The sequence below is a fragment of the Bubalus kerabau genome, chromosome 15, assembly GCF_029407905.1.
Source record: "Bubalus kerabau isolate K-KA32 ecotype Philippines breed swamp buffalo chromosome 15, PCC_UOA_SB_1v2, whole genome shotgun sequence".
Taxonomy (NCBI): Eukaryota; Metazoa; Chordata; class Mammalia; order Artiodactyla; family Bovidae; genus Bubalus; species Bubalus kerabau.
Genome location: NC_073638.1, coordinates 57,791,489 through 57,815,855, shown reverse-complemented (window position 1 = coordinate 57,815,855; position 24,367 = coordinate 57,791,489). Strand labels below are relative to the sequence as shown.

The window sequence follows — 24,367 nt, the reverse complement described above, 5'->3', positions numbered from 1 at the left end:
CTGACTCTTTGTGACCCTCTGGACTGTAGCCTGCCAGTCTCCTCTGTCCATGGAATTTTCCAGGCAAGAATACTGGAATGGGTTGCCATTTCCTATTCCTTGGGATCTTCCTGATCCAAGAATTGAACCCACATCTCTTGCATCTCCTGCATTGGCAGGGAGACTCTTCACCACTGCACCACCTGGGAAGCCCGAATAATTTCATATTGTTTCTATATCCAAATGTTGAGTCATTTAAACTTTAACAGAAAAACCATCATTCTGATAAACATTTGTTATTTCTCAAAATCTTATTTACTACCATTTTGATACTTTAAGTTGATGCGAAAATCTTTTATAAATTCTATTCCCTTCGAGAATAAAAAGAAAGTAGAAAGTAACTTTATGTTGTCATGACAGGAGACCACTTAGGATGGGATTTACATGGTACAAATTCACCTGCAATACAAGAGACTGGGAGACTCAGGTTCGATCCCTGGGTAAGGAAGAGCCCCTGAAGGAGGAAATGGCAACCCACTCCAATATTCTTGCCTGAGAAATCCCATGGAGAAAGGAGCCTGATGGGCTACAGTCCATGGGATCACAAAAGAGTCGGACATGACTAAGCAATAAACAACAACAACATTTTGTTCAGATATCTTGAGCTATGTAAGATTCGCTCAGGTGCTGAAAGGAAAACTCATCTCCAAGGCTGGTAGTGAAAGTTGTATAAAATGAAACAGTGTGCTTGGAAGGTCTTTGTATATCTTAAGTGTTTAAAGAATTATATCTATTATAATTATTTGAATTACTATATTGAGAGAGTATTTCAGACTACCAAAGACTATATGCAAATTTAAATTACATAGAATGGTCTATTGCATTGTTGAATTATTATTAGTCATATACTAGAAAGAGAAATTTGGCATAAAGAGAAACAGTCTTAGAACTTATCCAAGATAATCTGCATATAAAAAATAGGCATGGCCTTTTTATGGTGCCTCCCCCCTGCAAAAATAAAAACAAATTGTAGTACAAATTTTATTGTAAATAAAAAAATCATTTATTTTTCAATCAGCATTTTATTATAAAGTTTTGATCTAATCAGAAGGCCAAGCTATTTAGTAAGTCTGTTAATAGCTTACCTTACTTGACTTGCATTCATTGTTAATATTCCATAGAAGAACACACACAAGCCAACAATGGCTGCAGGAATCAGCATTCCAGTATACCACCCCAGCCAAGCAAAGTATAATCCAATCTTCTCACCAAAGTACAGCCTGTGCGAGAAAGCAAATTCTTAGCTTATTGCAACCTAAGGAATACTACAGATATTAATGCCGCACCTAATATGACTTTCAGATAAACAGTTGAGGTTCCAGCTCAGTTCCTCCTCAGCTCCATCTGGGATATCATAATAGTCTTGCTTAATAAATCCAGTGATGGTAATAGTTTGTTTTGAATGTTGCCTTTATAGGAGCAATTTTGCAAAATCTATTTATTTCTGTGTCAAACTTCTTAACATGGCTCATAAAGCTTTTCATAAGCCAGTTCTTGCTTTTCTTCATCCTCTTAGTAGAATCCTTTTTGTTTCCCCCACACAGAGCTGTGCTAAACCATACTGCTTTGGCATAAATTAGAAAAGTGTCTCCCTCTGGGTAGTTGCTGAAAGCAGACTTGAATTCAGTCTCCGTCTGCACTCTTGGCCAGATTCCCTCATGCCAGACACAATCTGCACAATTTTGTCACACATCTTCCTCAACAAAATTCAACTCTGCCGTTCCTGGAGCACATGACTCTTTTCTTGGTTAAGGCTGTTTCCTCACTTTGGAAGACTACATTTCACCCTCTTCTCCTGTCTGGCTTATACTTATTCTGTCCTTTATATCACTTCTTCCAGGAAGCCTGCCCTGACTTCACTTCAAACCTGGGTTAGATGTCCCTGGTCTTGCTCCCACACTCCCTTGACCCACGTTTCAGTATCCTAAACTCATAAAACTTCATGACTCCCCCATTCCTTACCCTCCCCCTATGACTACAAGCTACTTGAAAATGGACCTGTATCTTGTTTCACTAGCACCCACCCCAGGAAGTATTCTGTTGAATGAAACAAAGGGAATGAATGTATTTTATTTCCCTTCACTTGGTTAACATTTCATATTGACACAGCAGATGAACAAGATGGTTCCAACAACTTCTCAGTTACTCTTCACCATGTCACTGCCAATATTAACCATCACAATTTACAAGGCGCCAGTAAGAAATGACAATTTCTTGAATTCTGCACTGGTGTTTGGTCTCCATCTTCTAAAAATGATTACTTAACACACTTTTGTCCCAGTACTAGTTTTAGAGATTAGTGTTTTATAGTTCATTTGGGAATACCTCTCTGGGCAAAAATTCTTACTGGAAAGAAAATTCTCTTGTTATTTTTTTTTTCTTCAGTAAGACTTCCCTCTCAAAAATCATTCTCTTTCTACTCCATTCTCTGTATTGTGCCAACTAAAATGTGTGTGTATTCTATCTAGTGTAGACATGAAATCATCCTCTACTGAGCATCATTTATCTAATTTTTTGCTTTTTTCATTGATTTCTCGTAGGAGACATAGATCAAAAGCCTATTTATTTCTTTTATAATGGAAGTGTTCTACTCTGAAATGAAGCTTATAATATTAGCAGGTATTCTAACAAAGCTACTTGTTCCTTCAAACAAGTGTTCTGTGGGGTGGAGTATGGTTCTGGCACATATTACTAACATTTTTATGATGATGATTATAGAGGACTGCACAGACAGAAACCCTTACATACACAAAGTATTATACCAAGATTTTTAATTATACATTATCGAAGGTTAAGAGGAGCAACGACGTTATTTGACAAGAGTGCAATTACCTAAGTTATAGCAAATTTCATATCTGTTTCAAGAGAAGAAACTAGTTCCAAGCAAAGAAGGCTAATGAAAATATCCTTAATCTAGAACATGGGTAGTCACAATCTCTTAGGAGCTCTATTCAATTTCTTTAAAACCACAACAGGGCAAGGAGGAACAGGGGGTTGCTGCTGGTGTCACGCCATCACACTTCAACTGGAGTCACTCTCTTTTTATGTTGTATATACTGGTATCCTGTGTTATGGGGCTTCCCCTGTGGCGTTAGCCCACCTGCCTGTGCAGGAGACCTAAGAGATGCAGGTTTGATCCCTGGGTTGGGAAGATCACCTGGAGAAGGGAATGGAAACCCCCTCCAGTGTTTTTGCCTGGGGAATCCCATGGACAGAGGAACCTGGCAGGCTACAGTCCATAGCGTCACAAAGAGTCGGACAGGACTGAAGCAATTTAGCACAGCACAGTCTATGCTACGTTTCATTTGACGATAGGATTCCGCTGTTGAAATAACTTTTATCATAAAAACGAATGTTAAGTTGAACTCTTTTTAGAGTGAATTGTTTCATTTAGTTTTTACACTTAAATCCTTCCAGTGTCTATTGAAAGACATTAGGAAAAAAAGTCACACATCTATCTTAAGCAGGTTTTGTAGCAGACCATTTTTTTTAATGTATTTTTTTTCCAGATTTCAATATTTTCTTTGGAAAAACAGGCTGAAAAGGCTTTAGCTACTAAAATGTTAGAGTTCATTCTTAAAATGAAAACAAACACAAACACATGCTTAGAAATGGTTGTTTATAAAAAAAGAAAATGAACTGATACTCCCTCACTCTCCACCTGGGCTTCTCTGGCGGCTCAGTGGTAAAGAATATGCCTGTCAATGCAAGAAGATACAGGAAACACAGGTTCAGTCCCTGGGTCAGGAAGATCCCCTTGGAGAAGGAAATCACAACCTACTCCAGTATTCTTGCCAGGATAATCCCATGGACAGAGGAACCTGGTGGGCTGCATTCCATGGAGTCGCAAAGAGTCGGACACGATGGAGCCCCTGAGCACACATGCACACCAGTAGGCGGACGCATCATCATCATCTCATGGCTCTCTTGACCCTATTTACGCTTCTGTATATTAAATTCTTTTATTAAATTATCTTCAAACTCTCCCTTGATTCTGTCTGTTCTATCCATTTCCTATTAGGACAATGATACGGTTTTGAGTTATTCTTGATATTTATAATTCATGAACATCTCATCAACACATATAATCTTATAATATGAATGCTATTTTAAAATTTTTATCCTATAAGTATTTCTAGTTAGCTGGGGATGTAAGTCTCTTTAATATATATTTCCTGATTTTTAAAAATAAGAACAAATCATCCTCCATCAGAATAAAATAAATTGTGAATATAACACTATTTCAAGACTAATTCAAGTTGTGAGCAGTTACTCACTAGGCTATACCTCCTGGAATAAAATAGATACTCATTAAATCTTCATTGAAAGATAAATATATGCAGAGATGCTATGCTGGCCACCTTTCTATTTGTTCTCAGATCTATTTTCTGCCTGCCCTTCTTTCACTGGGAAGTAGATCATACAGATTCCCTTGTAAATTGCTGCTAACTCACACTAGGAGGTACTGAAAGTCTCAGAGGTGGAAGGATGGAAGAAGCCTGTATCTTATCTCCTCTCCTGGCCATTCTCAGGGCTCTCCCCAGAGCAGCCATAATTTGTTGTGAATTGTGTGTGTGCTCAGTCGTGTCTGACTCTTTATGAGTTGGTGGACTACAGCCCATCGGGTTCCTCTGTCCATAGGATTTTCCTGCAAGAATACTGGAGTGGGTTGCCACGCCCTGCTCCCTGGGATCTTCCCAACCTAGGGATCATACTGTGTCTCCAGTGTCTCCTGCATTGGCAGGCAGATTCTTTACCACTGAGCCGCCTATAATTCTCTCTGGCTTGACTCTCAACACTTCAGATCTCTGCAGACAGTCCTAATCATCAATAGCAAAGCTCCTACCAAAGGGTTCAGGTAATAACCTCTGAAATACACTTCATCCCATTTTTCCTTCAGCATTAAGGGTCGTTAGCATTTGTCTGCTGTTGTTAATTTTTGGTTTAACATGCCTCACATTCCTGTTTGAGTTCTCAGTTTTCCCATCCCTTGAGAAACTAATTCCCTAAATCGTTGCTTTTATTGAAAAGATGGTAGTGGCCTTTTTTTTTTTTCTCTTGTTCAACCCTGACTGATACAGATGATTTGGTGGGTAAAGAAAATAATTCCAAATCTAAGACAATGCTGAGAAAACAGCATAATATGTATTCCATTATTGATCTATCCCCAGGACCTACCTGATTAAATCCAGGGGCTGATGCTTGTACCACATTCCCCAGCGTGCCCAGCGTTCATATAATAGATGTCTGTTATTCTGAGGTCCGTGGGTTTTGATGGGTTGGTTACTCTTATAGGCTCCCTGAAACAAATAAAATGAGTTGATACACATTCTTTTAGTGAAATGTGTATTACTAGGAATTGCTTTTGCTTTTTTTTTCTTACAAAATAATTTAAAACCTTATTAGAAGCTTCAGGATTATAAACATAAGCCCATCACTGAAGTGATGCAGTAAATGCATTATATATATATATATATATATATATATATATATATATATCTTTTATTGAAAATATTCTGATAGTTCTTTAAAACTTTTCTTAAATTCCTTTTTTAACCCAATGAAATCCCTTTTACTTAAATTAGACTTTAGGTTTGTTTGAAACTTGAGGTCTTTTAATAAACACAATGTCTTCATCATCATCAAGAGAAATTGCTATAGCCTTTAGTTCAGAAACTGAGTCTTATTCTGCTTTGATAAGCTATCCAGTCCCAGAAAATATTTACTTCATTAATAGAAGCTAATGAAAAGAGTAAATGTTCATTAAATAAGTGCTCCCCGTCTAAAAGAATCACTACACTGTACACATGAAATTAATATAATATTGTAAATCAACTATATTTTAATTAAAAGTGTTTAAAGTATAAGAGATATGTCACCAGTTTTAGCCATGTTTTTAAATTCTAGAATTTTTAAAACTTACTTCAGATAAGATATTCCAAAAATGGAATTGTGTTTTAAAATTCTTTATATCGCCTCTCAAAAATCTGTCATATGCAGTTTCAGAAACATAGAATATATCTGTCTTTTGGAAGAAAGTGTTCCCTGAAGGCTGAACTGCTCTGCTTCTATAATAAAAAAGGACAATAGATATAATAATTTTATTTTCTGAATCAAAACTTAGACACAGAACTTAATGAAGTTCCTCTGCTCACTTTGATGTGTGATTCTACTTTTATGACATGTTTGATGAAAATTTAAAGCTAGTCAAGTTATGTTTCAGTTACCTCACTTAGATTATGGGGATAAGAATAAATATTGATGATATATCAATATAGAAGAGGTTTTGTGAGGACCCACTTGGCGTATAGCTATAAAATGTCAGGCACATAAGAAGTACAAAATCACTGTTAGTTAATTTTATAGATGTTTGCTATACTCTGGCAGTTGAACAGTGTCAAACTAACATCGTTCTAGGCAATCAGGGCGGTGAGATCCTATGAAGAAAAAATGGCACCTGATTTATGGTCTGCAGGTGCCTCAAGGCTGAAATGAAAGGTTCATATGGATTTTGCTTCTGTTTTTCTCACTTCCAGGTTTTCCTGATAGCTCAGTTGGCAAAGAATCTGCCTGCAATGCTGGAGACCTGGGTTCGATCCCTGGGTTAAGAAGATCCCCTGGAGAAGGAAATGGCTACTCACTCCAGTGTTCTTGCCTAGAGAATTCCCTGGACTGCATAGTCCATGGGGTCGCAAAGAGTCAGACACAACTGAGCTACTTTCACTTTTCACTTTCACTTCTAACAAAATAAATTAATCAGGTAAAAGCAGAAGTACAGTTAGTGTGCAGTCTCAGAGTTTTCTTTCCTAAGGGAACCCAAGGTGCTTAAAGATTGGAAGCTAAGGAGATGGGAGGAAAGATCAAGATGCTTAAGACATCCGCTTGAGAAAAGTTTGTTTTCTTTTGAAATTGGCCTACCCATTAAGATAGCTTGCCCTGAGACGGGAAGGTAAATCAAAATCTCAGGTTTCTTTAAATCATTCCTGATAATCCTTCTAAAATACATGACTTTCCTTGCCAGCCTCAATGGTTAGATGTAGGCATTTCCTGGATTTAAGATGCTAACTTTCAGAATCTCTAGTACATCATTGTCTGACTTCTACTCATTAATCTCAATGAACCACAAAGTTCTGGGATGACAGTGACATGAGATGAACTGCAAGAGAAAACGGACCAAAGTTCAGACTCCTGCTCAACCATGTATTTTCACAGGACTATGTACATGCCTTGATCCCTACCTTTTCCATGATCAGCCCCCTCATCCAGCCAACACACTTTTCTTTTGTCTCCACTACTCATAATTGGTGGGATTATCAATTCTACCTAGGCAGTCTTTCTCATATATATACTCCTCTCCTTCCCTTTCTTCATTGTTGTGCCAAATTTCCCTGGAAATGTCTCTTTCTCCCCTCTTGCTATTGTCTTTTTTGTAAGCAAAAAATAAATCTCAACTGTGGTAAAAGTATAAGACTGATATTAATAACACTCTTGCATGAAGGAAAAAGGAGGTCTAAAACTGTGAGTGCCCTTATTCAAATTAAAGAGTCCATTGACTCCATTTTCCTCTAAATAAGCTTTGTTTTTCTTTCTTCAAGTAATAGCCTTCCCGAGTCCATTTTATTGACTTGCCGCTTTATTTTCATTGCCTGTATTTCAACAATATTGTTTTCGGTCATTTTGTATATTTGTACCTGTAATTTTGTATATGCGTACCATATGTTAGTTTTTCTACAAAATTACAAGAATAAATGGGAAAATGACTATTATTTACAACCTATTCCTGCTGCTGCTGCTGCTGCTAAGTCGCTTCAGTCGTGTCCGACTCTGTGCGACCCCATAGATGGCAGCCCTCCAGGCTCCTCTGTCCATGGGATTCTCTAGGTAAGAATACTGGAGTGGGTTGCCATTTCCTTCTCCAACCTATTCCTAATAGGTTCCAAATTTCACATAAGAAACTGTCAAAAAATAAAAACTGTCAGAACACAGACTACTTAGGTAGACAAAGTATTTAAAATAAGAAAACAAACGATGTGCTATAGAAGCTCCTGTGGGGACTCACACTCCAAACACTTCACCACTTACTGACTAAGTTGTATTGGACATGGTTTTTAATTTCTGAGCCATGTTTCTGTCTCTCTGCAAGGGCAAAATAATATCTCCTCTCCAGGGTTACTGTCAGATGAATGGGAATATTCACGCATAGGACCTGTTTTATGAAACACTCTAACACATTATCTGCTATCGTCATTTCTATTCCTAATATCAGTAGGTATACCATAATGAATAGAAGCTTTGAAGTCTGGATGCCTAGGTTCAAAACTGTGCCATTAATACTTAACTTTTCTCAGACTCAATGGTCTATCTATAAAATAGGGTCAATATTATTGCCCATCTCAAAGGGTTGTTCGCAAGGATTAAATGAGATAGTCCATATAAATAACAGCTCAGTACCAAACAGGAAGTGCTCAATACATTTTACCTTTTATGAGTTATATTAGACTGTGAATTCCTCTGGTATAGCGATTAGGTTCTGAGTTCTCAGCCTTTAAAAATAGAAGACTGCTGGGCTTTGAAAACACACACATTAAACCCCTAAATACTTTGTTCTTATTTTAAAATGCAAAACTGCCTTAAAAAAGAATATTGTGTGTGTGTGTGTGTGTGTGTGTGTGTGTGCATGTGTTATGTTGGGGGAGGGAGTTTAAAACTGATTTATGTATCGTTAATGACTCAACAGGCAGAGTCTACCACAACATGACCTACTGAAAACTGGAAGAAGCAATAATCTGGCAGAAAATCAAGTAAATAATGGGGTGTAGGGTTGGGGTTGAGGTTTTCCTTGGGCTTTCAGGTATCCCAAGGCAGTAGGCACAGACCAGAATCTGCCCTGTTTCACAGCTGTGTGAATTCCAAGCTGCGTCAAGCCTGGAGCTCTATGCTGGAACAGTCTGGTCAGAGTGGCTGAGTCACGTCCACGCGTTCCCTCCGAGGCCGGGATTCCTGGTACAGGGCAAACTACAGAAGGAATATAGAACCAGTGCACAGGCACAGATTATAATGGGGGTCTCAGAAAGGTCCCGGGCCACTCACTTAATTGAACCCTCCTGGAATAAGGCAGCTAGACTTAACTGAAAAAAAAATGAGACCAAGCATTGAACAGGAGAAATTTTTTTTTAATGGAAATTGTTCTTTAAAATTACCTCATGTGGGGGAAAAGCTGCTATATATGAGCCATTGTTTATAAGTTTACAGATACCTGGAAAGAGAAGAATAGAACATTAACTGAGTTAGTTTAATTGAAGAATTCCCTCTGAAGCAACATACATAATACTTGGATCAATAAATTAATTTTAAAATAAAATATCCCAAATGACTTCCACAGCTGTACCACCTACAAGCACAGTGACACTGTGAAAGAGACTGAATCTAAGAGTCTAATTGTGTCCTTATAACAATAATAAATGGAGCTTTGCAAGGTGCTAACAGGTGGCACTTTGCCATATCATGAAATGTGGGCATTTTATTACCAACTTATTTGGAGGTGGATGAACCTGGAACAACTTGTTTTTCCTCAAGAAAAAATGTCTCAAAAGGAGATTGCGTATCAAGAAATGTTTAATTCTTTAATGCTGATCCAAAGAGAATAAAAAGCAATATGTGACTCTTTTTAAAATTTCTTCTGACCCAATGAGAGTGTAGTGAAATGGACTCTCTCATATCGTTTTGGGAAGACTAGATATTGATAAAACTTTTCTGAGGAGAAATTTTTATTGCAATATCATTTACATTAGTAAAGAATCTGAAGGAGATCAGCCCTGGGATTTCTTTGGAAGGAATGATGCTAAAGCTGAAACTCCAGCACTTTGGCCACCTCATGCGAAGAGTTGACTCATTGGAAAAGACTCTGATGCTGGGAGGGATTGGGGGCAGGAGGAGAAGGGGACGACAGAGGATGAGATGGCTGGATGGCATCACTGACTCAATGCACGTGAGTCTGAGTGAACTCCAGGAGTTGGTGATGGACAGGGAGGCCTGGCGTGCTGCGATTCATGGGGTCGCAAAGAGTCAGACATGACTGAGTGACTGATCTGATCTGATCTGATACATCAAAATTAGGGAATTGCTTCATTATTAGGGTCCAAACAATTATATTAGGGCTTGGTAAATGACTGCAGTTTGATGAATGCTTATAACAGAGTATTTATAGCTATTTACAATAATGTTTTCAGGCATACTAAGGGCTTGAGAAAATATACATAATGGTAATTTTGAAAAGGACAGAAAATTGTGAACATTGGATGATTCTAATTATGAGATATATATGTATGTATGTAAATTTAGCACTATTTTGTAACAGTGCCAATTTTTAAATTTTATTTTTATACCCTTCTCTGTTTATTGCATGTTTGACAAAGTGCATGAATCATTTAAATGTCAATTTTCTCTTTAAAGACTACATAAGCACATAGTGCTATCATTTAGACACGTTTGTAGTTTACAGTCTGGATTTCTCTATATTTCTTATTTAGAAAACATCTGATTAACTGTAAAATTTTTAATAAAGATTTAGTGCTTAAAGTAATTATTTTGACTGCTAGATAATAAATTAATTATTAATCAGAAGAGAACCAAAGTCTGAACATTCCTCTTTGGATGACTTGAAACATAGTTCATTTTACTAATGTGGCATTCTATTTGAATGCAAATTAGTAGATATTAGTACAAGTTTCCATTGGCTATCAACTCTTTATTTTTAAAAGTTTTTAGAATGTGACTAATACTCTATTTCTTCAGCCATCTTTTTCACCCTAACAAATGGCCAGCTCATCTGATACCTGCTGTTTTCTGCTTTGCTCTGTGTAAACTTTGCAATTTTACTTAATTTTCCCTGGTGATACTTTCTCAATTTTCTGTTGCATCAGACATGCTGTAGCACAGTGCTAAACATTCAAACAACACAGATGTTTAGAAAGCTAAAGTTAGGTATAATCTCACCTTTCAGAGATAATCTCTAAAATATTTCATATATAGTCTAGATTTTTTTCATCTGTGTTTAGGAAATGGAATTATATTAGACTTATAGTTTTGTAATAATTTTTTCAGCTTAATAATTGCTTTCAGCTACCTTTCAAAGTCAACAAATAGAGAACTGATACTAATTCTCAATCTCCATCAGTAAAGGGTCTATGTCATATATATTTTATAATATGTAGAGTATAATAGATGCTGAATACATTTGAGTTGAGTGAATCAAATCACATCATTTTTAATGGATACATTATGTGGATATATCCTAGTGGACAAAGTATCACCAGTATTCCTCTACTGGAGTAGAGGACTCTATTCTATTTTCTGTTTACAAAGCCACAGTGGACAAATATCTACATATATCATTATTCTAGAGTCAGATTTTTTCCTTTGGAATAAATTTCAAGAAATAAAGTCTATGTTCCAAAGTTTTGGAACATTTCACATTTCAATACATGTTGCCATATGCCCTTAAAAAAGCTTTGTTTTATTTTGTTTTCTTTCATTAAAGGCTGAAAAAAAGAGGGTTGAGAATTTGTTCACTGCATTATATCCTCATATCTAATGCAAGAATGCAAAGCTTCAGTAGTCAAAAAATACTTCTGAGTGTAATTAGTAAAAGTAAATACCATATTGCATTTTGAATTAATGTTCTTACCCACTTTTGATATTCCATTTTCATATTTGGTGTGCTGCAGCATGTGATAGACTATTCTGCTTCGAGTAGCATTGCTGAAGAAGGTGTCCTTATTGTTAATTATGAAGCTGGGAAGATTAAGGGGATTGGTTTTAATATTCAAAGCAGACCACAGAATCTAGCAACAGTTATAAGGTCCTGGGTAGTCATCCATGCATTTTTCCCCTTAAAATGAATGCATGTAAAGTATAGTAAATCAGAAGAGAAACGCTCTTCTTAAAAGAAAATCATTTGGCTACAGTTATAAATAATACAGGGCATTATCAAATATTCATTTTAATATCTTTCAGTTTATAAGGAAGCCTAGATATCCTCGTATTTCTTGTTGAGCATGAAACAAGAAGAGATTGTCTTTTGCCTCCCATAAATTTTGTACTACCTTAAGCAATGTGGTTCCAAATAGAACACATTAACAATTGATGTCATTCCCCCATACTGCACTTTCCAAGCGAGGAGCTAGCTTATTTTGTTTTCAGTACTTTAGCAATAAGCAATGTTTCTCCCTTTCCCTTCATGTCCTACTCTCCCAATGCAGAAAGAGTTGCATGAAATAAATGTGAGAGCCAATTATGTAAAGAGCAAAAGGGTGATTTCAAGAGATGCTGGAAGAAAAGATATGGGAACTCACTGGTGAATCCGTGCACGGCTGAAGGGGCCAGTATAGCAGTCTGACTCCTCCAGCTCTGGGAAAGCTGACTTGTCGAGAACCATTGGGTTTTGGGACATCCATTTTTTGATTCTCCTAAAATATTTTTGCACCCTGGAACAAGGTCACATTTTTTATCAATTAGGTTGCATTTCAGAGTCATGAATGTCTACCTTTCACTACCATTCTGAAAAAGAGTTTCCCAAAGACATACATACATCCACACTCATACCCACACACCTGTATTATTTCTGTGCTCACACAAAGGAAATATATTCCAAAGCAAACCAAATCTTGCATTTATTTAAATTCCTTCGGGACAACTAGGTTATCCTCATAAGAAAAGTCTTGTGGAAAAATATTAGAAACTCATCATGTATAAAGATGGCATAGGAAAAAGCATAAAGAATAAAACCAGTGAGATTATTTATTAAAGTTGTTTGTATACATGTATATATATGTGTGTGTGTGTGTGTGTGTGTGTGTGTGTGTGTGTGTGTCTGTGTGTATGCGTGTGGCTACAGATCACTTTAGAAAATCTACAGCAATGTGGCTCCACAAACATGGAAACTGAAAAGTAAGAAATGGCTCCAACATACTCAACACACTCAGTTTTAGGAGCCACAGGTCCTATGGGACCAGCAAGGGTTTTGGAATCAAGAAAAATTGCGTTCAAAGGCAGCTCTGCATTATGGGCGCTGTACTCTTGCCTGGAAAATCACATGGACGGAGGAGCCTGGTGGGCTGCAGTCCATGGGGTCGCTGAGGGTCGGACACGACTGAGCAACTTCACTTTCACTTTTCACTTTCATGCATTGGAGAAGGAAATGGCAACCCACTCCAGCATTCTTGCCTGGAGAATCCCAGGGACGGGGGAGCCTGGTGGGCTGCCGTCTGTGGGGTCGCACCGAGTCGGAAACAAATGAAGCGACTTAGCAGCAGCAGCAGCAGCAGGAACAAGTTATTTAACTTCTTGCCTTGGTTTCTTCACTCATAAAAGTAATCATACTGACATTGCTAGACAGTTGTGAGTTGGTGTTTTACTTTAAACTTGATTATTAACAACAAGTAAAGTTGAGTCAAGGAGCCTTTGTTGTGCTTTCAGGACTTTAATGGACAGTTAAATCACCTGAATAGCTTGTTAAAATGCAGATGCTAATTCAACAGGCTTGAGTTCTGAGACCCTGCATTTCTAACTAGCTTCTGTGGTGCTCATCCTGCTATCCATGAACTCTGCTATGTTATACTTATAAAAATGTGCTATATTTATACACTATGAGGTCCATCTTTGGCAATTTTTGGCTTCTTCTGTAATAGTAAGTCAAAGTGGCAGGAAAGAATATTTTCCTAGAGAAGTACAATGTCTCATAATATTTGTTTGGCCAACTCTGCTGCTGCTGCTGCTAAGTCACTTCAGTCGTGTCCAACTCTGTGTGATCCCATAGACGGCCTCCTACCAGGCTCCTCTGTCCCTGGGATTCTCCAAGCAAGAACACTGGAGTGGGTTGCCATTTCCTTTTCCAATGCATGAAAGTGAAAAGTGAAAGTGAAGTCGCTCAGTCGTGTCCGACCCTCAGCGACCTCATGGACTGCAGCCTTCCAGGCTCCTCCATCCATGGGATTTTCCAGGCAAGAGTACTGGAGTGGGGTGCCATTGCCTTCTCCATTGGCCAACTCTGCTTAAACTTTAAAAAATTTAGTACAACAATCTGCAGGCAATGATTGTATCTTAGAAATTATTTCACTAGTCTATTATGGTAAAAATACCATGCATAATTTGAAACAAACGTCGTCTTGATGTTAAACTTTAGCACGTAAAGAGTTTGGACCTTTTCTTTACCAAATAAGGTTATCATTTAGATGCCACATCTTTTTTTTTTTTTTTTTGGTTTTGCAGGGACCAGTGTGTTTCTTTCTAGCCTAAAATAACACATTAAAATTATCTGAAGAGTCTTTTTTGCTTCTTCTCACTACAAAGAAAATCTCTGAAATCACAAAATATCACCACATTCTAGCCACAGGTGCACAGACATGTAAAAACACTGAGTGTATTATAAAGCAATTATTCTAACTCTTCAAATTCAGCCTAGTGAAGAAAACAATGCTATACAAGCTAGAGGATGAAATTGCCAGTATGGAAACTGAGCCAAACATTTCCAGTCTTTGAGCTTTAGGTCCCTCATCTGTAAAAACAGGAAGTAATTCCATCTCTCCTACTTCATTAGGTGGCTAGGAGGATCAAATAAAAGAGGCATCTGATGACAATTAGAAAACACTGATAAGCTACAGGACTCAAGGGCTTATTATCTCTGACAAAATTAGACAAATGAAATAAAGTGACTTTTAGATCATCATTGACATTTTAAAGAAAAATAAATCATATTATCAGTTTAGGCTTTTCACACACTTACTGTGAAGGAAAAAATGATGCCTGCTAATGAAATGCAGTCAGTTCAGTTCAGATCAGTTGCTCAGTTGTGTCCAACTCTTTGCAACCCCATGAATCGCAGTACACCAGGCCTCCCTGTCCATCACCAACTCCCAGAGTCTACCCAAACCCACGTCCATTGAGTCGGTGATGCTAACCAACCATCTCATCTCTGTTGTCCCCTTCTCCTCCTGCCCTCAATCTTTCCCAGCATCAGGGTCTTTTCCAATGAGGCAGCTCTTCACATCAGGTGGCCAAAGTATTGTAGTTTCAGCTTCAGCATCAGTCCTTCCAATGAACACCCAGGACTGATCTCCTTTAGGATGGGCTGGTTGGATCTCCTTGAGGGCCAAGGGACTCTCAAGAGTCTTCTTCAACACCACAGTTCAAAAGCATCAATTCTTTGGTGCTCAGATTTATTTATAGTTCAACTCTCAGATCCATACATGACTACTGGAAAAACCATAGCCTTGACTAAACGGACCTTTGTTGGCAAAGTAATGTCTCTGCTTTTGAATATAATATCTAGGTTGGTCATAACTCTCCTTCCAAGGAGTAAGCATCTTTTAATTTCATGGCTGCAATCACCATCTGCAGTGATTTTGGAGCCCAGAAAAATAAAGTCAGCCACTATTTCCACTGTTTCCCCATCTATTTGCCATGAAGTGATGGGACTGGATACCATGATCTTCGTTTTCTGAATGTTGAGCTTTAAGCCAACTTTTCACTCTCCTCTTTCACTTTCATCAAGAGGCTCTTTAGTTCTTCTTCACTTTCTGCCATAAGGGTGGTGTCATCTGCATATCTGAGGTTATTGATATTCCTCCCGGCAATCTTGATTCCAGCTTGTGTTTCTTCCAGTCCAGCGTTTCTCATGATGTACTCTGCATATAAGTTAAATAAGCAGGGTGACAATATACAGCCTTGATGTACTCCTTTTCCTATTTGGAACCAGTCTGTTGTTCCATGTCCAGTTCTAACTGTTTCTTCCTGACCTGCATACAGGTTTCTCAAGAAGCAGGTCAGGTGGTCTGGTATTTCCATCTCTTGAAGAATTTTCCACAGTTGATTGTGATCCACACACTCAAAGGCTTTGGCATAGTCAATAAAGCAGAAATAGATGTTTTTTTGGAACTCTCTTGGTTTTTCCATGATCCAGCGGATGTTGGCAATTTGATCTCTGGTTCCTCTGCCTTTTCTAAAAGCAGCTTGAACATCAGGAATTCATGGTTCACATATTGCTGAAGCCTGGCTTGCAGAATTTTGAGCATTATTTTACTAGCGTGTGAGATGAGTATAATTGTGTGGTAGTTTGAGCATTCTTTGGCATTGGCTTTCTTTGGGATTGGAATGAAAACTGACCTTTTCCAGTCCTGTGGCCACTGCTGAGTTTTCCAAATTTGCTGACTTATTGAGTGCAGCAGTTTCACAGCATCATCTTTCAGGATTTGAAATAGCTCAACTGGAATTCCATCACCTCCACTAGCTTTGTTCATAGTGATACTTCCTAAGGCCCACTTGACTTCACATTCCAGGATGTCTGGCTCTAGATGAGTGATCACACCATTGTGATTATCTGGGTCGTGAAGATCTTTTTTGTATAGTTCTTCTGTGTATTCTTGCCACCTCTTCTTAATATCTTCTGCTTTTGTTAGGTTAATACCACTTCTGTCCTTTATTGAGCCCATCTTTGCATCAAATGTTCCCTTGGCATCTCTAATTTTCTTAAGGAGATCTCTAGTCTTTCCCATTCTATTATTTTCCTCTATTTCTTTGCACTGATTGTCAAGGAAGGCTTTCTTATCTCTCTTTGCTCGTCTTTGGAATTCTACATCAGATGCTTGTATCTTTCCTTTTCTCCTTTGCTTTTCGCTTCTCTTCTTTTCACAGTATTTGTAAGGCCTCCCCAGACCACCATTTTGCAATTTTTTTCTTGGGGACAGTCTTGATTCCTGTCTCCTGTACAATGTCAAAAAGTTCCGTCCATAGTTCTTCAGGCACTCTATCAGATCTAGTCCCTTAAATCTATTTCTCACTTCCACTGTATAATCATATTTGATTTTATTTACATCATACCTGAGTAGTCTAGTGGTTTTCCCCACTTTCTTCAATTTAAGTCGGAATTTGGCAATAAGGAGTTCATGATCTGAGCCACAGTCAGCTTCCGGTCTTGTTTTTGCTGACTCTATAGAGCTTCTCCATCTTTGGCTGCAAAGAATATAACCAATCCAATTTCAGTGTTGACCATCTGGTGATGTCTATGTGTCAGGACATGTCCAATGCAGTCATGGTTGGATCTGAATCACATGATGTGAAGATCTAGCTTATTACTTAATTTCTTTGATTCTCATTCAGTTTTCTCATCTCTTAATTGAAGGGATATCCTGATAACTAAATAGGTAAAGCCTGACCCTACAGTGCAAAGTGAAGACTCAATAAAATTTATGACATTAATAAGGAAAAGGAATATCACTACTACTTCTACAACCAACACAACCACCTCCAGGCCATCTATGCAATCTAATGTATTATCGACACTCTACCAAACCAGATAATCACAATGGTGTGATCACTCACCTAGAGCCAGTCATCCTGGAATGCAAAGTCAAGTGGGCTTTTGGAAGTATCACTACGAACAAAGCTAGGAAAGGTGATGGAATTCCAGTTGAGCTATTTCAAATCCTAAAAGATGATGCTGTGAAATTGTTGCACTCAATATGCCAGCAAATTTGGAAAACTAAGCAGTGGCCACAGGACTGGAAAAGGTCAGTTTTCATTCAAATCCCAAAGAAAGGCAATGACAAGGAATGCTCAAACTACTGCACAATTGCACTCATCTCACACACCCACTAGCAAATAATGCTCAAAATTATCCAAGCCAGGCTTCAATGATACATGAACCATGAACTTCCAGATGTTCAAGCTGGATTTAGAAAAAGCAGAGGAACCAGAGGTCAAATTGCCAGCATCTATTGGATTATGGAAAAAGCAAGAGAGTTCCAGAAAAACTTCTACTTCTGCTTTATTGACTACACCAAAGCCTTTGACTGTGTGGATCACAACAAAATGTGGAAAGTTCTTAAAGAGATGGGAATACCAGACCACCTGACCTGCCTCCTGAGATATCTGTATGCAGGTCAACAAGCAACAGTTAGAACTGGACATGGAACAACAGACTAGTTCCAAATCGGGAAAGGAGTACATCAAGGCTATATATTGTCACTTTGCTTATTTAACTTATATGTAGAGTACATCATGCAAAATGCCAGGCTCAATGAAGCACAAGCTGGTATCAAGACTGCCACAAAAATATCAGTAGCCTTACATATGCTGATGAAACCACCATTACAGCAGAAAGCAAAGATCTAAAGAGCCTCTTGATGAAAGAGGAGTGGAAAAATTTGGCTTAAAACTCAACATTCAGAAAACTAAGATCATGGCATCTCGTCCCATCACTTCATGGCAAATAGATGGGGAAACAGTGGAAACAATGAGAGACTTTATTTTCAGTTCAGTTCAGTTGCTCAGTCATGTCCGACTCTTTGTGACCCCATGAATCCCAGCATGTCAGGCCTCCCTGTCCATCACCAACTCGGAAGTTCACTCAGACTCACGTCCCTTGAGTCAGTGATGCCATCCAGCCATCTCATCCTCTATCGTCCCCTTCTCCTCCTGCCCCCAATCCCTCCCAGAGTCAGTCTTTTCCAATGAATCAACTCTTCGCATGAGGTGGCCAAAGTACTGGAGTTTCAGCTTTAGCATCATTCCTTCCAAAGAAATCCCAGAGCTGATCTCCTTCAGAATGGACTGGTTGGATCTCCTTGCAGCCCAAGGGACTCTCAAGAGTCTTCTCCAACACCACAGTTCAAAGGCATCAATTCTTGGGCACTCAGCCTTCTTCACAGTCCAACTCTCACGTCCATACATGACCACTGGAAAAACCATAGCCTTGACTAGACAGACCTTTGATGGCAAAGTAATGTCTCTGCTTTTGAATATGCTATCTAGGTTGGTCATAACTTTCCTTCCAAGGAGTAAGCGTCTTTTAATTTCATGGCTGCAGTCACCATCTGCAGTGATTTTAGAGCCCCCAAAAATAAAGTCAGCCACTATTTCCACTGTTTCCCCATCTATTTCCCATGAAGTGATGGGACCAGATGCCATGATCTTTTTTCTGAATTGAGCTTTAAGCCAACTTTTTTACTCTCCTCTTTCACTTTTATCAAGAGGCATTTTAGAACCTCTTCACTTTCTGCCATAAGGGTGGTGTCATCTGCATATCTGAAGTTATTGATATTTCTCCCAGAAATCTTGATTCCAGCTTGTGCTTCTTCCAGCCCAGCGTTTCTCGTGATGTACTCTGCATATAAGTTAAATAAGCAAGGTGACAATATACAGCCTTGATGTACTCCTTTTCCTATTTGGAACCAGTCTGTTGTTCCATGTCCAGTTCTAACTGTTTCTTCCTGACCTGCATACAGGTTTCTCAAGAAGCAGGTCAGGTGGTCTGGTATTCCCATCTCTTGCAGAATTTTCCACAGTTCATTGTGATCCACACAGTCAAAGGCTTTGGCATAGTCAATAAAGCAGAAATAGATGTTTTTTTGGAACTCTTTTGGTTTTTCCATGATCCAGCAGATGTTGGCAATTTGATCTCTGGTTCCTCTGCCTTTTCTAAAACCAGCTTGAACATCAGGAAGTTCACGGTTCACGTATTGCTGAAGCCTGGCTTGGAGAATTTTGAGCATTATTTTACTAGCGTGTGAGATGAGTGTAATTGTGTGGTAGTTTGAGCATTCTTTGGCATTGGCTTTCTTTGGGATTGGAATGAAAACTGACCTTTTCCAGTCCTGTGGCCACTGCTGAGTTTTCCAAATTTGCTGGCCTATTGAGTACAGCACTTTCACAGCATCATCTTTCAGGATTTGAAATAGCTCAACTGGAATTCCATCACCTCCACTAGCTTTGTTCGTAGTGATGCTTTCTAAGGCCCACTTGACTTCACATTCCAGGATGTCTGGCTCTAGATGAGTGATTACACCTACGTGATTATCTGGGTCATGAAGATCTTTTTTGTATAGTTCTTCTGTGTATTCTTGCCACCTCTTCTTAATATCTTCTGCGTCTATTAGATCCATACCATTTCTGTCCTTTATCGAGCCCATCTTTGCATGAAATGTGCCCTTGGTATCTCTAATTTTCTCGAAGAGATCTCTAGTCTTTCCCATTCTGTTCTTTTCCTCGATTTCTTTGCATTGATCACTGAGGAAGGCTTTTTTATCTCTTCTTGCTATTCTTTGGAACTCTGCATTCAGATGCTTATATCTTTCCTTTTCTCCTTTGCTTTTCACTTCTCTTCTTTTCACAGCTATTTGTAAGGCCTCCCTAGACAGCCATTTGCTTTTTTGCATTTCTTTTCCATGGGGATGGTCTTGATCCCTGTCTCCTATACAATGTCACGAACCTCATTCCATAGTTCATCAGGCACTCTATCTATCAGATCTAGGCTCTTAAATCTATTTCTCACTTTCACTCTATAATCATAAGGGATTTGATTTAGGTCATACCTGAATGGTCTAGTGGTTTTCCCTACTTTCTTCAATTTAAGTCTGAATTTGACAAAAGGAGTTCATGATCTGAGCCACAGTCAGCTCCTGGTCTTGTTTTTGTTGACTGTACAGAGCTTCTCCATCTTTGGCTGCAAAGAATATAATCAATCTGATTTCGGTGTTGACCATCTGGTGATGTCCATGTATAGAGTCTTCTCTTGTGTTGTTGGAAGAGGGTGTTTGCTATGATCAGTGCATTTTCTTGGCAAAACTCTATCAGTCTTTGCCCTGCTTCATTCTGTATTCCAAGGCCAAATTTGCCTGTTACTCCAGGTGTTTCTTGACTTCCTACTTTTGCATTCCAGTCCCCTATAATGGAAAGGACATCTTTTTTGGGTGTTAGTTCTAAAAGGTCTTGTAGGTCTTCATAGAACCGTTCAACTTCAGCTTCTTCAGCATTACTGGTTGGGGCATAGACTTGGATTACTGTGATATTGAATGGTTTGCCTTGGAAACGAACAGAGATCATTCTGTCATTTTTGAGATTGCATCCAAGTACTGCATTTCAGAATCTTTTGTTGACCATGATGGATACTCCATTTCTTCTGAGGGATTCCTGCCTGCAGTAGTAGATATAATGGTCTTCTGAGTTAAATTCACCCATTCCAGTCCATTTTAGTTCACTGATTCCTAGAATGTTGACATTCACTCTTGCCATCTCTTGTTTGACCACTTCCAATTTGCCTTGGTTCATGGACCTGACATTCCAGGTTCCTATGCAATATTGCTCTTTACAGCATCAGACCTTGCTTCTATCAGACTTTATTTTAGGGGGCTCCAAAATCACTGCAGATGGTGACTGCGGCCACCAAATTAAAAGATGCTTGCTCCTTGGAAGAAAAGTTATGACCAACCTAGACAGCATATTATAAGGAAGAGATATTACTTTGCCAACAAAGGTCCATTTAGTCAAAGCTTTGCTTTTTTCAGTAGTCATGTATGGATATTTGAGTTGGACTATAAAGAAAGCTGAGTGCTGAAGAATTGATGCTTTTGAACTGTGGTGTTGGAGAAGACTCTTGAAAGTCCCTTGGACTGCAAGGAAATCCAACCAGTCCATCCTAAAGGAGTTCAGTCCTGAGTGTTCACCAACCAGTCCATCCTAAAGGAGTTCAGTCCTTAGTGTTCATGGAAGGACTGAGGCTGAAGCTGAAACTCTAATACTTTGGCCACCCGATGTGAAGAACTGACTCATTTGAAAAGACCCTGGTGGGTGGGAAAGATTGAAGGTGGGAGGTTAAGGGGACGAATGAGGATGAGATGGTTGGATGGTATCAATGACTCAGTGGAGATGAGTTTGAGTAAGCTCTGGGAGTTGGTTTTGGACAGGGAAGCCTGGCATGCTGCAGTCCATGGGGTCACAAAGTGTCCCATACAACTGAGCAACTGAACTGAACTGAACTGAACCTTTATCACAGTAGCCATTTTGCAAACTCAAGATTTTATGGCAAAATGTGAAGATGACTTCTAAAAGAGCTTTAAGTTTATTTGATAAAATCAGTGCAGAGCAGAGAATTCAAGGGAACTTGAAAAGAAATCTGGATTAAAGGGTCCAAAGAACTTGTCAGAGCACACCAGCTATAAAAGTTAGGGCATGAGATGCAGGGTTGGTGAAAAGGAGTGATAATGAAATCATTCCTTTTCCCTGATCTACAAAACTGGTTATGCTTTGTTCTGCCTCCCTAAAGGGTTGTTTTGAAACTGCTTTGATAATTGAATATTAAATTGCTTGTAAACTAAGTATAGATAGCAGCAATGCTTGAATTGTATTTTTATATACATTTTCTATCAATCTGCCTGTAGAAACAATGATCTTCAAAGCCTGGATAATTGCCTGTACCTATTTATCCCCTAATGTTTATTGGCCAAATTACCCACGCACAAAACATTTCTCCCACATCAGAAAAGGGAAAGCACAGTGCCATCTAACTGCACACTCTGATTTTTGTTTCCCTCTTTTCAACTGTCTACAAATTGGGTTTTATAATTCTATAAGAATGATGATGCCCACACACACATGCAAACATTTAAGTTTACTTTTCCAAAAGTCAAGTTTTAAGAAAAATCAAAATCAGTCATTTCCTTAATTGAAAGTGTAAATGCAAGCAAATACCAAGACAATCATTTTTTTCAGTTTAATATCATGTATTTTATAAATTTCACCTTTCCTATTTGTTACCCTCCTCATATGCATCCACTAACTCAAGAACAAAGAAAACTATTTGTAATATGTAAATTGTAAGTCAGTAAGCTAGAGTACTACTTTAAATTAACAATCATTTGGAATAACTGATAATCTTATTTTAATTTCATAAAATGAAAGAAAAAATAATAAACACAAAAGAAAATAAAACATATTATGACACATAATATAGTGTTCATTTTTTTGTTTACTTCTGTTTGACCAAAATAGAAAAGAAAAGCATTTTCTACTATTAAAAATGTTAAAGAAACAGAATTTAGAATACATATTTATCAGGAATTCTAAACACAAGTTTACTCTAAAACTAAATTATGACAGCATTACATAGACATTTGTTGCCAATTTAATATACAGGATTTTATCCTTCTGTAAGTCTCTGAAAGGAATATACCTGTATAGCAGAAAATCCACCACTTACATAGTGGCAAAAATCTCACTAATTCTATACAGCACCCAGAAGTAAACCCAAATATGTTTTCTCAACACAATCCAGTATTAAACAGGCATGTGTAGAGAAAAACCTGCAGTTTTATAATTATATAAAATCCCAATGAATTTGCCCTTGTTATGCAAAAATAACTTTGGAAATTTGCTATATAGACCAGGAACAAATGAACACAAGTGAAATGATGAACGCTCACAGTAACTCTGAATATGTCAACCTGACAAACAGAAAAATCTGACTGGCTAAGGAACATCATTAATTTTATTAAAAGCCATTTAAGTTCTAATTCCTTTTAACATCCATTCAAATTTCAAGTTTTCCCCCCATGATTTGCTTTTCTTGTCACCTATTCCAACCACACTCAAATTTAGTGTTTAAAGGAGTATACTCTTCTACTCTTGAATTCAAAATTTTCCTGTTTTAAAGTTCTAAATTATATTTAGATATTTCTTTGGTAAAAGAACTAGATTTATTAAATTCTTTCCTTAAATGGTCAGATATTTACACTGTATTTTTCTAGTTTTTGTGTCATTCTGATTTTCAACGTCCTGCAGTATCATTCACTAGAGCCTACGACATGACATTCACATTCTGCTTTGGTTAATTGATTTTTTTGCAAGGAGAGGAGCAGTCAAATATTATAAGCCTTTTGTTTGTAGAGTTCATTAAATGAAAGCTCATTTCCTCCAGTGAAAAGGGGCCAAGGCAATTCAGGTGGGAGGGTTTCTTGTGTCTCAGGGTTATGTTTTAATTAATTCCTTTGCCATAGCTACTGTTACCACAATACATAAGGAGATGTTGTTTTGAGATAAAGCTTTTAAAAAGAAGTTTGCTTTCAATGCCAGGACTGAAAGAGTCAGCTTCAGCTGGTGGAATAAAAGTAGGTACGTGATACAAAAGATGCTGTACGGCCTTGGGAAACCACTTCATCATTCCGGATGCTAATCTTTCTTTTACCATCTCATCAATAAGAGGCTTGGATTAGATGATCCAGAAGGCCTCTACTGTGTCTATTACTTTAGTGGGTCATCATTTACCTATCAATCCTGGCTTTATAACTATTTTTAAAATTAAAATCTCCTAAAACACTAACTAGCAATCAAAATCCTTGTTCTATAATATTATATAAAAGGAGGATTATAGGAATGGCAATGGTAAATAGAAAAAAATGGATCATGATTTTAAGCATTATTAAATTTGGCATAATCATTTTGGAAATCTCTTGAATAAATAATAAAGTTCCCCTTTGTAAAATTTGCAACTGCTGTTACA

General features: G+C 38.0%; 1 protein-coding gene across 1 annotated transcript in view; it reads right to left on the bottom strand.

The window, feature by feature from the left end:
• The window catches only part of ANO3 (anoctamin 3), a 452,166-nt gene that overhangs the window by 100,103 nt on the left and 327,696 nt on the right, over window positions 1-24,367 (bottom strand). Inside the window, 5 exon segments of the mRNA XM_055549165.1 lie at window positions 1,125-1,259; window positions 5,218-5,339; window positions 9,240-9,295; window positions 11,726-11,832; window positions 12,393-12,524. Of these exon segments, the coding sequence (XP_055405140.1) occupies window positions 1,125-1,259; window positions 5,218-5,339; window positions 9,240-9,295; window positions 11,726-11,832; window positions 12,393-12,524 (552 nt within the window).